This window comes from Budorcas taxicolor, chromosome 20, assembly GCF_023091745.1.
Source record: "Budorcas taxicolor isolate Tak-1 chromosome 20, Takin1.1, whole genome shotgun sequence".
In the NCBI taxonomy this organism is placed as follows: Eukaryota; Metazoa; Chordata; class Mammalia; order Artiodactyla; family Bovidae; genus Budorcas; species Budorcas taxicolor.
In genome coordinates, this window is record NC_068929.1 from 73,983,672 (window position 1) to 73,997,151 (window position 13,480).

At 61.0% G+C, this 13,480-nt stretch overlaps 1 protein-coding gene across 1 annotated transcript in view; it reads left to right on the forward strand.

Moving 5' to 3' along the window:
- Nucleotides 1–391: 391 nt before the first annotated feature.
- Nucleotides 392–13,480, forward strand: part of SLC6A3 (solute carrier family 6 member 3) — a 32,927-nt gene continuing 19,838 nt past the window's right edge. The window contains exons 1-5 of the mRNA XM_052659175.1: nt 392–775; nt 2,008–2,139; nt 5,820–6,045; nt 9,834–9,972; nt 10,569–10,703. Of these exons, the coding sequence (XP_052515135.1) occupies nt 490–775; nt 2,008–2,139; nt 5,820–6,045; nt 9,834–9,972; nt 10,569–10,703 (918 nt within the window). The 5' untranslated portion in view covers nt 392–489. The remainder of the gene's footprint in view (nt 776–2,007; nt 2,140–5,819; nt 6,046–9,833; nt 9,973–10,568; nt 10,704–13,480) is intronic.

The window sequence follows — 13,480 nt, forward strand, 5'->3', positions numbered from 1 at the left end:
TGGGTGACCCTGGTTTTAAAATTTTGCTTCTGACTTTGATTGCTGAGTGTAAAGACTGTGTGTGCACTGTTGTGAAGAGTGACTATGGAAAACCATTTGAAGATCATCACCTTACGGGGGGAGTGGAGGGAGCGTGGAGGTAGCCTCTTGCGTTATCACTGAAACCACATTAGAGGTGCCGTCACCCTGCCCGTCATGGAATGGGCTGGGGGAGGGGAACGGGGCAGGGGTCTGAGGTCCCCATGGCCTGGCTCCCAGCCCCACGAGGAGTGGAGGTCATCTGCTCATCTCAGCTCTGTCTCCTTAGGTGCTGGGACAGCTTGCGTTCTGCCCCTGAAGAGGCGTCTGGAGCACCACCCCTCCCTGCTCACGCTGCCCGGTGCACCACACTTCGGGCTGCTAAGCCCGTGCATCCCTGTGTGTGTTTCTCTTTCACGCTGGCTGAAGACCGAGAGGGCAGCAGCACAGGGTCCCGGAGTCCAGGAGGCCATGAGTGAGGGCAGGTGCTCCGTGGCCCTGATGTCTTCCGCGTCGGCTCCGGCCAAGGAGGCCAACGCCACGGGCCCAAAGGCGATGGAGCTCGTCCTGGTCAAGGAGCAAAACGGGGTGCAGCTCACGAACTCCACCCTCCTCAACCCCCCGCAGAGCCCCACGGAGGCCCAGGATCGGGAGACCTGGAGCAAGAAGGCCGACTTCCTCCTCTCGGTGATCGGCTTCGCCGTGGACCTGGCCAACGTCTGGCGGTTCCCATACCTGTGCTACAAAAACGGCGGGGGTGAGTCTGTCCACCTGCCTCCTGCCCTCCTGCCTCGGGCCCCGAGGGCGCTGGAGGCCGGGCTCCGGGGGGACGTGGCGGAGTGGGGCGCATGGACCTTGCACGGTAGCGCTCAGAACGGTCTCATCCCCTACCGGTTCTGTCCGTTCGAGGACGCTGAGGCCAGGAAAGCAGGGGCGTGGCTGGCGGCACTGTGACTCTGCCTCCTGTTTCCCAAAGTGGCCTTCACTTTGGAAAAGAAAATTCTCCAAGGCCTGGAGAACGGCCTCTTTGACCGACCCGCCCAGTGCTCACAAAGTGTGCGGCAGCCCTTGAGCTTGGAGCTCCAGGATGCCCAGGGAATGTGTCTCCTCCTCTCCCCGGCCCCACCTCCCCTGCACACCCAGCCCTCGAACTGCTCCATCTGCGTTCAAGGCAGAAAACTAAGAAATGGGCCCGGGTCACCCTCAGAGTCCAAGCTGAGAAGCCGGTTAGATCAGTGCTTATTTCCCGTGAGTCTCCTAGACGCTGCCACCCCATCGGGGTCACTCCACGCCTCGCACTCGGGACTTCAGGAAACTTCCTTGGGGAGGGCCTGCCAGGGCACCCATGAGCAGCTGGGCATTTCTGAGCAGGCACAGAAGTCGACCCGAGACAGGCAGCCCTGTGGGGTCTCCCTGCCTCCCCCGCCCCTCCCCGGAAGAGCTGTGGCAGAACCACTCTCCCGTGGGCAGAGCGAGTCGGCTGAAGACGGCTGAGCCGGTTGGGCCCCAATCTCTGTGCTCAGAGCGCCGTCTCCCAGAGAGACCCCAGCTGGGGGCGGCTCCTGCCAACAGAGAGCGCTGCCACAGCCCCGACTGAGGCAGGCTGGTGTCCTGGGGGCCAGGCTGCGTTGGACCCCAAGGGTCCACGGCTCACGAGGACAGACATCCCCACTGAGGAGAGAGAGGGGACCCAGGGCCGGGCAGGTGGAGAGCGGAGAGCAGTGAGGAGCAGAGCTGCCCCGGGCCTGGCTGGCCCGCTCTGCTCTCGGTTGCTGCGCGTGCCTGGGGGCGGCGGTCCCCAGAGGGATGTGTCAGGGTGCGGTGACAGCGGCAGCCAGGCACAGACGCAGGAGGCCCAGCCTGCAGGGAGCTTCGAAGAAGGCTGACAGCGGTCGTGCCCGGGACGCGCGTGGACGGCGGCGCGCTTGCTGGGGTGACACCGGGCTGGCGCGTCCTCGGTCCAGGCTGAGTGCGCTGTCGCGTCCCCAGGTGCCTTCCTGGTGCCCTACCTGTTCTTCATGGTCGTCGCCGGCGTGCCGCTGTTCTACATGGAGCTGGCCCTCGGGCAGTTCAACAGAGAGGGGGCGGCAGGCGTCTGGAAGATCTGCCCCATCCTGAGAGGTAAGGGCGGAGTGTGGGCCAGGGTGCGCGGTGGGCTGGCGTGCGCCGGGGGCGGGGGGCGGGGGCGTGGGCGTGGGCGTGGGCGTGGGCGGGGCGGGGCGGGGCGGGGCGGGATATGGGGTAGGGGCGTGGCTGGGGGCACGGCGGGGACGCCCCACGTGCCTGGCAGAGTGTGGGCCAGGGTGCGCGGTGGGCTGGCGTGGGCCGGGGGCGGGGTGGGGGGGAGGGGCGGGATATGGGGCAGGGGCGTGGTGTGGGCGTGGCAGGGCGTGGCTGGGGCGCGGCCGGGGCGTGGCTGGGGTGATCGCATAGCGGGTCAGCCACAGCTGTGTGTATTCTGTGCTGCTTTGCTGGGTGTCTAGGCACTTGGACACATCCTTTTAATGACCGAGGGTTTGCGAGCGTGTGTCCTTGCTCCCAGGCGAAGCCAGCCTGCAGTTCCTGGGTGGTGGTGTTTTGTCAAAGTGCTAACACAGTAGAAAAGATAACACAGCCTCCTGTCTGTAGTTCTGTGATCTACTGTCTGTCATCTGTGCTGGTTTGCTGGGGCTGCCATACAGACTGCCACAAACCAAGTGGCTTAAATAACAGACGTTTGTTGTGTCGAAGTTGCAAGGCCTGAACGCAAGGGTGCTGGTTGGTTCCTTCTGCGGCTGGGGAGAGGGGGCCGGGCCTGCTCCCAGCCTCGCTCCTGCGGTCGTGGGGGCCGTCTTCTCCCTGCGTCTTCACGGGTGTCTCTTCGCCCAGGCTTCCCTGTTAATGGGGACATCATTCGCAGTGAACTAGGGCCCACCCTGACTTGATTTTCCTCTGTGAAGACCCTGCCTTCAGTAAGATCACATTCTGAAGTACTGGGGGTTACAAAACTCTTCCACGTTGGAGGCCACAGTCCAACCCGCAGCGCTCTCTGCCTCCCACCTGTGCGCCCGGCCATCACTCTCCGTGGGTCTGCCTCGTCCATCTGTCACGTATCAGCTGTCTATCATCCGCCCGCTTACCTGACTTAGCGTGTCTATCGATCCATCTTCTGTTTCCATATCTGCTGCCCTTCTGCCTCCGGGCAGCTGTGCTGCTGCTGAGGGGCAAAGCGCATGTCCCCGGGGAGCCGCGTCAGCCCCAGGTGCCCTCGTCACTCTGCTGTGACCGTGAGCAACCTGGCCGTCCCAGGGGTTGGCTGTGCACGCAGCCCTGGGGCAGAAGGACCAGAGGCTCAGGCCACTCTCCCTGGGACACGGGGCTGGATCTGCTCTGGCATTTGGTCAAAGGCGGCTCCGAGTCCCCCAGGCCACAAGCGGAGGGTTTGGTGAACAGAGTCGTCACCTTCTGGAGATTTTCAGCAGCCACCGACAGCCAGCTCACGGCCAGGAAGCTTCTGAGAGGCGCTCGGAAGCCGTGTGGCTTCCTGACTCTGCGGCTGCTGGGCGAGTCCACTGTGAGCCAGCTTCTCCCGGGGAGCACAGGGGACAGAAGTGCAGTGAGAAGTTATTCCCCAAGGACGGGGTCCACCCCAGAGGAGGCCTTTGATAGGGACAGCATAGATCTTGTCATCGCTGCTACTGAGCATGTCTCCCGAGAGGGGCCGTGCACCAGGGCCTGTCTGTGCTGTGTGCAAGTCACTCCAGTCGTGTCTGACTCCCTGTGACCCCATGGACTGTATATAGCCCGCCAGGCTCCCCTGTCCGTGGGACTTGCCACTCAAGAGCACCGGAGTGGGCCTCCGTTTCCTTCTCCAGGGCTCTTCCTGAGCCAGGGTCTGAACCCAGCTCTCCTGTTGCTCCTGCACTGCAGGCAGATCCTTCACCGCTGAGCCGCCAGGGGGATCACTCCTGGCACTGGATCTGTTTAATGTCTGCGCATAAGCAAACTGGAGGCACTCTCTTCCTGCTTTCAGGGTAGGAAGAGAGTTTTAATGAAGTGTCCTGAGCAGGAATCTAGCTTCTCCTAAGGGTCAGAAAACCTATGACAAACCAAGACAGCGTATTGAAAAGCAAAGACATCACTTTGCCGAAGAAGTCCCTATAGTCAAAGCTACGGCTTTTCTAGTATTCACGTACGGATGTGAGAATGGGACCATAAAGAAGGCTGAGCACCAAAGAATTGATGCTTGAGAGTCCCTTGGACAGGAAGGAGATCAAACCAGTCCATCCTAAAGGAAATCCGTCCTGAGTATTCATTGGAAGGATTGATGCTAAAGCTGAAGCTCCGGTACTTTGGCCACCTGATGTGAAGAGTGTACTCATTGGAAAAGACCCTGATGCTGGGAAAGATTGAAGGCAGGAGGAGAAAGGTGCAGCAGAGATGGTTGGATGGCATCACCGACTCAGCGGACATGAACCTGAGCAAACTCTGGGAGATGGTGAAGGACAGAGAAGCCTGGCGTGCTCAACCGTGGGGTCTCAGAGAGTCAGACATGACTTAATAATTGAACAACAACAAACAAGGAGGGTTAGACCCACAAGAAACAAGCCAACGTGCTCCCTGCAAAAGTCACTGTGAAGATAATCTCCTCCTGGCCACAGGCAGGCAGGACCGGGCCGTGCCCACGAGGTTCCAGGATACTGATGCCCAAGCCAGTCCCAGCAGCAAAGCCGGGAAAGAATGTGGAAATGAGAGAAGTCTGTGTGGAGCTGGGTAAACTGAACCACAGTAGCGGGACACAGCAGTGCTTGTCCAGCACCGAACAGGACAGAGGTCTTACCGCAGACCAGCTGTCCACCACGGTCAGGATGACATGGCTCCAAAGACTGCTCACCCTTCCATTCTGCTCCAGTGGTCAGGAGCCCCTCAGCGACTCTCCCAAATTCCAGGTCTTGTGACCCTGCGCAGGGCACTCTGACAGGCCCAGGGGGCTCTGCGTGGTCAAGCACGACCCAGGGAGATTCTGGGTGGTCATGCATGGACTTGGGTGATGTTGGGTGGACCCAGATGCCTTTGTCTGCCCTGACTGGCCTGGGGGAGGGATGGTTAGTGAGGTGGCTATGAGTGGCCTTAGGTGGCTGTAGGCAGCCCAGCTGGGTGGGGCTTGTCTTGGAGGCCTGGCTGGTCCTGGATGAGCCCGGGAGGCTGGGGGCAGCCGTGGAGACCCTGGCCATCCTTTCGTGACTGTTAGTGGTCTTGTTTGGCTCTGGGAGACACGGGGTATTCCTGGGCGACCCTGGGGCAGCCTTCAGGGCCCTGTTGGCAGGGTGGCCTGGGATGTCCCTGGGGGACCCTGAGTGGCTTGGGGTGGCCTTCGTGGACTTGGTGTTCTGTATCCTTGGGTCTTCCTCGATGGCCCTGGGTAGCGGTGGATTTTTCTGATGGTTTTATTTGGCTGGTGGCCTTGGATACCCCAGGGTCAGATTGCCCTGGTGACCCAGGGTGGCCCTAGGTGACTTGAGCCTGGGCAACCCTGACTGGCTGTGAGTGGTGGTGGGCAGCCAAGGCGGCCCTTGGCTCCTCCGTGTGTCTGCAGGCGACCTGGCTGTACCGGGGTGTCCCCTTCTGGCCATGCAGGTCTGGTAGGCCTCGGATGGTGCTGGGAGGAGGTGGCCCCTCCTCCGTGCCGACAGCGGGACCCACCCTGGGCCTCGTCTCCCGGCGTGCTTCGAGGCGCCGCCTGGTTTCAGGAAGCCCCCGGGCAGCTGCGTCCCGGGGGTGGGGGTGGGGGCAGGGCGGCGCTGACGGGCCGCTCTCCCCAGGCGTGGGCTACGCGGTCATCCTCATCTCGCTGTACATCGGCTTCTTCTACAACGTCATCATCGCCTGGGCGCTGCACTATCTCTTCTCCTCCTTCACCACCGAGCTGCCCTGGACGCACTGCAACCACACCTGGAACAGCCCGCGCTGCTCGGACGCCCGCGCCCCCAACGCCAGCTCAGGCGCCAACAGCACCTTGAGGACCACGCCCGCTGCCGAGTACTTCGAGTGAGTGGGGTCTCCTCGGGGCCAACGTCCCTGGGAGGGGAGGGCGCCGGCCCGGGGTCACCCGCCGGCCTGTGCTGCCCCCGGGCTCTGGGGAGGCGCCTCCCTGGCCTGTGTCTCGTTCCGCTCCCCGGGGCTCTCGAGGGGCTTCTTTCTGACCCCACCTCCAGCAGCTCAGCTCCGCTCCTGGGGGAAGACCTCGCAGGAAGGGGCACCGGACAGGCTCCCCCCAACCCGGGCCAGCTGCCCTTCCCCACGTCCTGACAGAGGCCACTTCTCCTGAGAAGCACATTTGCAGGGCCTGCCGCAGACTCCTGAAGCTCCTGGTGGCTGCGGTCTTCCTTTGGGACTGAAATCCCGGTTGGGCACAGTCTGCTCGTGTTTCTAGGTGGGAATGAGTCCACAAACAATTCAGAAAAATGAACCTCAGCCCAAAATATAATTCTGGTCTTAATCGCAGGTGGGCACAATTTCAAACCTTGCTTTGAAGTAGGAAACCATGAGCGTAAACACGAGGGCCATCTCACTGTGAAAGTTACAAACTCCGTCCTGGAGGAGGTGATCATACGCCTGGGGGTGTGAGCAGAGCCGCTGCCTGGCCCCGGCTGGCAGAGGGGCTTCAGAGGACCCCTTTAATCAGCAGCCGGCGGCCCGGGGTGGTCCGTGAGGGGCAGGCTCTGTCCCACAGGGCCAGCGGAGCTGGGCGAGACCCCAGGTGTGCAGGGCGGGACCAAGCCCTCGGGAGCCGGGAGTATCTGTCGTGTGGGTGTCAGAACGACCCCGCCCAGGGGACAAGTGAGTCCACAGAACCTGCGGACGTCTAGAGTCTGAGGTTGTGTGTCCAGATAGTCGGAGTCTCGTCCTCAGCTCTGGGGGCCCCACGTGGGGAAGGTATCTCTAGGACCAGCTGCTGCAGAAGGCCACAGTGATGGGCAGGGACACAGTGCCAAGGGTTTGGGTGGGGGGCACTGGGGGGCTGCCAGAGGGGACCAGGGCCTTCCTCAGGAGTTGCCAGGAACAGCGTGGCTAGCACGCAGGTGGTGTGCGGTGAGACCTGTTTAAGTTTTTCGAAAGAGACTGCTTTTGGTGGTTTGGGATTAGAGTGTGGAGGCATCTGGAAGGAGGGGAGGGGTGTCCCTGATGGGGAGGTCAAAGGGCCACTGAACGCCCGCCTGCTTGGAGGAGGGGGCTCCAAAGGTGAGGGCCTGGTCTTGGGAGCTCTCAGCAGCAGCCAGTGGGTTTCAGAGCAGGGCTGGAAATGGGGGTCCACTTGGGGTCAGCCGCATCGGGTCCACCTGAGAGATGCCGGGGCGGGCATCCCCGTGGGAAACGCAGACCCAGTACCCTGTCACCTGAGTGTGGTCAGGACTCAGAGCGACAAGCAAGCAAGAGGCGGTAGATTCATCCAGGAAAGGATGCAGTCGCTCCGCCCTTGAGGAGCTTGCCCCCCCCCGCCGGCTCATTGCCGCGGGTCCCAGACTTAGGAGCTTCCCATCCACAGGGCAAGGCCTGGGCTCCTGTGTGCTCCCCCGCCGTCCCGCTGAGCCCGGACCTGGCCCAGCCTTGACCTCAGTGTTAGCCTGTGATGGGAGAGAAGGGGCCAGAAGGAGAGAGGGAGGGGGCTCTGCGCCAGAAGCGGGAGAGCAGACGTAGCTAAGGGCAAGTGCCTGGGGATGGCCCCGCCCCCCACCCCATCCCACCACTCACAGATGTCTAGAGGGCGCTCTCACTAGAGCTGGGTTTGTCATTTCACCAACGAAACCGCAGCAAAGCTTCCAAGCTGGGTTGTTTTCTACAGTTCTAAGATGGATTTTGGTGCCGTTCAGAACGTTCAGGAAGCTGTCAGAGGTGTGAAATGTGCCAGGTGAGGCCATCTGGGGACACTTAGGAGAAGGGCATGGCTACCCACTCTAGTATTCTTGCTGGAGAACTCTGTGGACAGAGGAGCCCAGCGGGCTGTAGTCCATGGTGTTGCAAAGAGTCGGACACGACTGAGTGACTGACACTTTCTTCACTTTCACGTTTTGTTTGGGAGGTCTGGAAAAAGTTGGTTTATGTAAGTGATTTTCAGATAAGAAAAATAGAGGGGGAAAAAACTGACTAGTCAGTGATTTATTATTAAGAATGCCAAAAGGAAAGAATATATGTGATAAATGGATTTTTTTTAAAAAAGAGCTGACTAGGGCAGTCTGCTTGGAACTCCCGTCTGGAAGAGAAGGGTTGAGATGGAAAGCTGCCCGCCCCTTCCTGGGGAGGGCTGTCAGCAGGAGCAGATGTCCAACCGTAGCTGGAGGTGACCCCGGGACAAAGGTGCGGCCTTTGAAGGTTTACAACGCAGTCAAAGATCGGTAACGACACAATCGATTATTAAACTGCGCCAGGAACACCCCCAGGTGATTCCACTAGCAGTGAAGACTGGGTTTCCCTGAGATAAACTCCAGTGACTGTCAGGTCCGGAAAGGTTTTCTGGAATTTAAACTCACTGTATAAAGCCTGGTGGGCCACCATAGAGGCCAAGATAGCTATTAATACAGTCACAAAGTTGTAAAGCTGCGAGTCCTACAAAGTACAAGCTGACTCCAGAAACCCCAAGGTAACCGCATGTGACTCCAGCTCCATAAACACTTCAATGTAAAACCGCCTTCGCCTGCTTTCCAATATGCACTTGTCGCAGCTCGGCCACTCAGTCATGTCCAGCTCTTTGCAGCCCCATGGACTGCAGCACGCCAGGCCTCCCTGTCCATCACCAGCTCCCAGAGCTGGCTCAAACTCACGTCAGTTGAGTCGGGGATGCCATCCAAACGTCTCATCCTCTGTTGTCCCCTTCTCCTTCTGCCTTCCGTCTTTCCCAGCTTCAGGGTCTTTTCCAGCGAGTCAGCTCTTCACATCAGGTGGCCAAATTATTGGAGCTTCAGCTTCAGCATCGGTCCTTCCTGTGAATATTCAGGACTGATTTCCTTTAGGGTTGACTGGTTGCAAAGCTATATATTTAAAGCTTCAAACTAGCCTCTAAGAGACCACTTTAACTGCCTCCCTCATGTTTGACACTTTATGTTTTCATTTTCACTCGTTTAAAGTATCCCCTTGTCTGCCTTGTGACCTCTTCTTTGACTCATAGGAGATGCTTGGAAGTTTGCTCTTCGATTTTGAAATATTGGGAGGTTTTCTAGATATATTTCTGTTATTGACATCTAACTTAATTCTGACTTGCTGAACTAGTATATTTTAAAGCTTCATTCTTTCTAAATATCCTGAGGTTTGTCTCATTGCCCAGTATATGGTTTATCCCTGTGTGTGCCACGTGCACGTAAAAGGAATGTGTATCCTGCCGTTGATGGGTTGGAGAAGGAAATGGCAACCCACTCCAAGACTCTTGCCTAGAGAATCCCATGGACAGAGGAGCCTAGTGGGCTGCTGTCCATGGGGTCACACAGAGTCGGACATGACTGAAGCAACTTAGCATGCATGCGTGCATGCCGTTGATGAGTGGGCGTGTCAACTAGGTCCTGCCTGCTCCCACGCCCTTACCCTCGCCTTGTTCTGCCCGCCACTGTGGAAGGCGTGCTGAACTCTGAACTGTAGCTGTGGATTTTCCTGTTTCCCTTCACAGAGAGGGTAGGCCTGTGTCTCCACTAGGGCTGGGGCCTGGCCTTTCTGGAGTGGGGGACAGGGGTCCCCAGGCTGTGAGGCCAGGTCCTTGCTGCCGTGCCTAGCGGGGGCAGCAGTCCTCTGGGCCAGCCGGCTCCTGGGTGGAGAGGCAGCCCCCGGGACCGCAGCCCCTCCCTCTGCAGGCGCGGTGTGCTGCACCTCCATGAGAGCCACGGCCTCGACGACCTGGGCCCCCCCCGCTGGCAGCTCACCTCCTGCCTGGTGCTGGTCGTCGCCCTGCTCTACTTCAGCCTGTGGAAGGGGGTGAAGACTTCCGGGAAGGTGAGGGGCGGGGCTCGCCAGCTGGGGAGTGGGCGGGGGGCTGGGGTTGAGGAATGGTTTCAGCACAAGGGGAGTCACAACAAAAGATTTGTGCCGATGAAGATAGTTCAGTCACTGTCTGGGTGCCCAAAGCAACGATGGCCCAAACGCAGCCATCGCCTGGGCCGGCACTCACAGTCATGATCCAGCCCCTGGAAGCCTGCCAGTGGCGCTACCCTCTGCCTCGCCCGTGACCCGGGGTCCATCTTTCACACATGACCCAGGTACACATTTGCACAATCAGCGAGATGCAAATCACTCGAATTTTACGTGTCGGAAATCCCGCCACTCGTGCCTACAGCCGTGGCCCAGATGCAGACAGGAGGCCCCTTCCCTGCCAGGCTGTCTTGTTTCAATCCCTGGGAGAGACAGACAGGAAAGGGGGTACTGGGCAGGCCTGCTCCAGGGGGCATTTGCCGAGCTGGCATCCTGGGACTGTTCGAGACACTGGGCTTACCAATCCAAGGCCCTCTGTCTGAGCACAAGCCAGCAGGGTGCCCTGGGCCCAGCTCTGCCCACAGTGGCTGGTGTGGTTGGACAGCGTGTGCTCTCCCCAGGTCGTGTGGATCACGGCCACCATGCCGTACGTGGTCCTCTTTGCGCTGCTCCTGCGAGGCATCACTCTCCCAGGGGCCGTGGACGGCATCAGAGCGTACCTGAGCGTGGACTTCCATCGGCTCTGCGAGGCCTCGGTGAGTTCACCCTCCGCTCACGGCCCATCCTCCGGGGCTGGCAGGTCGGGCCATTGTTCTCTCTGCGTCTTGGGCAGGAAACGCTTCACGTGGGGTGACCTGCCCTGCCCAGCAGAGTTCACTGTCCAGGTGCGCAGGGACCATGTGGGCACAGCATGGGGCTGAAGGGACCAGGGTAAGAGGATTAGGAGAAGGGGTCACCCCGGCCTCTGCAGGGAGAAGCCAGGGCAGCTGCCTCTTGACCTCCTCACTTGGGCTGTCCACTCCCTGGAGAAGCCCTCCTGGGTCCTCAGACAAGCACCTGGGCGTGGGGGCGCCAGTCTGTGCCCAAGGGTGTGGGCGCCTAGCTGGGCCGAAGCCCGAGCTCTGGCCACAGCATATGCTCAGAGATGGGCTGAGATGCTGGCTTGCATGAACCAGGCCCACCTCGGGGCGCCAGACTTTGTGGTCAGACACCCTGGTGCCCACACAAGGTGGTGATGTGACCATCTCGTGGACAAACGAAGTCCGCTGTCCGGCTGCAGGTTTCCTCAGCAAAGGACGACGTCGTCTGGGTTTAAATACCAGGACTTGGCAGGGCAGCGGAGGAGGGGTGGGCGGGGAGGGAGGGAGGAAGGAGAAGGTGGCAGGGCAGGGGTGGGTGGTCACTGGCGGGAGTAGGGGCCACTGGAAATCCAGGTGGACCATGCTGGAGCAGCTCTCTACACCTGGGGCCCCAACAGCCGCCCGGGGAGGCTGGGTCACTGGGTGGAGCAGTCTTGGCCGGGTGTGGGGGCCCCGACGCTGCCAGCTTGTGAGTCGGGGGCAGCGCTTATGGGGCAGGAGGAGGTCCCACAGTGGGGAGAGGGTGGGCATTGGGAGCAGAAGAAGGGGAAGTTGGCAAGGCTCCGAGCCCCCAGGGGCCCCGGGGGAGGGGGAGTTGCCGAGCAGACACTGAGCAGCAGAGAGAGGAAGGCGCCATGGCCATGGGCCCACAAGCTCACAGGGGAGGGCAGCCGTAGAGCCCGCCAGGCAGCTCACGGAGGACCCGTGAGACTGCGAAAGCCACACACGTGTCTCCACGGAGCCAAGGGAGACGGACACGGACGGCTAGGGGAGCGTGAGGTCAGTGGGGATCCCGGGGCCCCACCACACGGCTGGGCCCCGGGTGCCGGTGGGTCAGCGGAGTGTCATCCTCAGGAAAGCCTGCGGTGGGTGAGGTGTGCTGGTGGGAGGAGGTGGCCGTGGCATCAAAGGCCAGGTGGGGCATGACCCGGAAATCAGAGAAGAGTCAGGCGTCGGGCGGAAGACCGTGCAGAACAGCTATCAGCCGTGTGAACAGCTGCGTCTGTGAAGCAGAAGGGAGTGGAGACCAGAGGTTGGCACAGGTGAGGTTGCTAGGCAGATGGATGAGACAGACAGACAGCAGAGTTCAGGTGGATGGATGACAGGCGGCAGACAGGCAGACAGTGGGCGGTGGATGACAGACATCGGTGGCAGGCAGTGAGGGGTGGGGCTGCCCTGTGTCCCCTCCTCTAACGTCCCATCAGCTTGCGCAGGAAGGGACAAAGTCAGGACAGAGCATGCGCAACCGCTGGGTTCCTGGGAGCCCCTGGGCCCAGAGGCCGGGCCCCTGCATCCCCAGCTCAGAGGGCAGAGCCGTTCCTGTCCCCCCTACAGGGTCCTGGCTGACCTTCGCACCATCACCTCCAGGACAAGGCAGGAGCTGGACTCACCAGCTTGGTGGCCATCCTGGGCTGTCCCCTGAGCACCTCTCCCCAGGCTCAGGGTAGCCTCCCTCAGAGGCTGAGTGGCCCTGGCATCTTCCTGGGGGCTGGGAAGTGTGAGGGTAGGTCCCATTAACTCCCCTGGGATGTGGTTAGGGGCTGGCTCAGATTGGGGTGCAGGCCCCCAGCACCTTCCCAGGCTGTCTGTCCCCTGGGGGTTCACAGGTGGCAGCTCAGTCCAGGGGAGGCCACAGCAGAGAGTCCTTTCTGGACTTTCAGCGTCCTTTCTGGCCCAGACCAGTGGGATTGGAGGTTCCACTGGGGGCCTGCCCAGCAAGCAGTCAGGACAGAAGGACCATCAGCTCTGTCCTTCCTCATGTCCCTGGCACCACAGACCCTGGGCTGCTCTGACGTAGAGACGGACCTCCATCTCCTGGGGGCCATTTGTAGGTCTTCACGGGGACGAGGGGACCCCCTTTGGGGTCAGCATCCCTGCCCTCGGTGGTGTCCAGGCTCTTGGCCATTCATCTGCAGCTCTTGAGCCACCCTGCCGGGCAGGTGAGGTCCGGGCTGGGACAGACACTGTGCTGTCCTGGGATGGGGGCGGGGGGGGGGGGGGTGGCCTCCATCCTAGCAGCGGGGAATGAGGCCAGGAAGTAAAGGGCCAGTCTGGGTCAGCCCCAAGAAGCTGCCCAGTGGGTCCCAGGGTGGGCTGTGGGCAGGACCCAGGCTGGGGCCTGGGGCAGTGGTGAGCAGAGGCCTGGCCAGATGGCCAGGAGGTGCCTCTGGGTGGGTGGGCCACATGTGCAAAGGCTCTGGAGTGACCACTGGCCACTGAGAGGACCTGAGACTGCAAGGGGGCAGGAGCTCCCCCCACCCCTGCGCCCCCAGCCCCTGCCTGCAGAAGCCTGCCCGCCCAGCCACTCCAGGCCTCAGGAAAGCCTGGTCGTGTTGTCCTCGGTGCTGGGCTGACCCAAGGCTCTGGAAGTGCTGCCCAAAGGACTGAGCCCAACAGGGCCTGGTGTAGGGGCTCCGTGTCCAGCCCCCTCACTGGGTCGTGCTCAGGTCAGC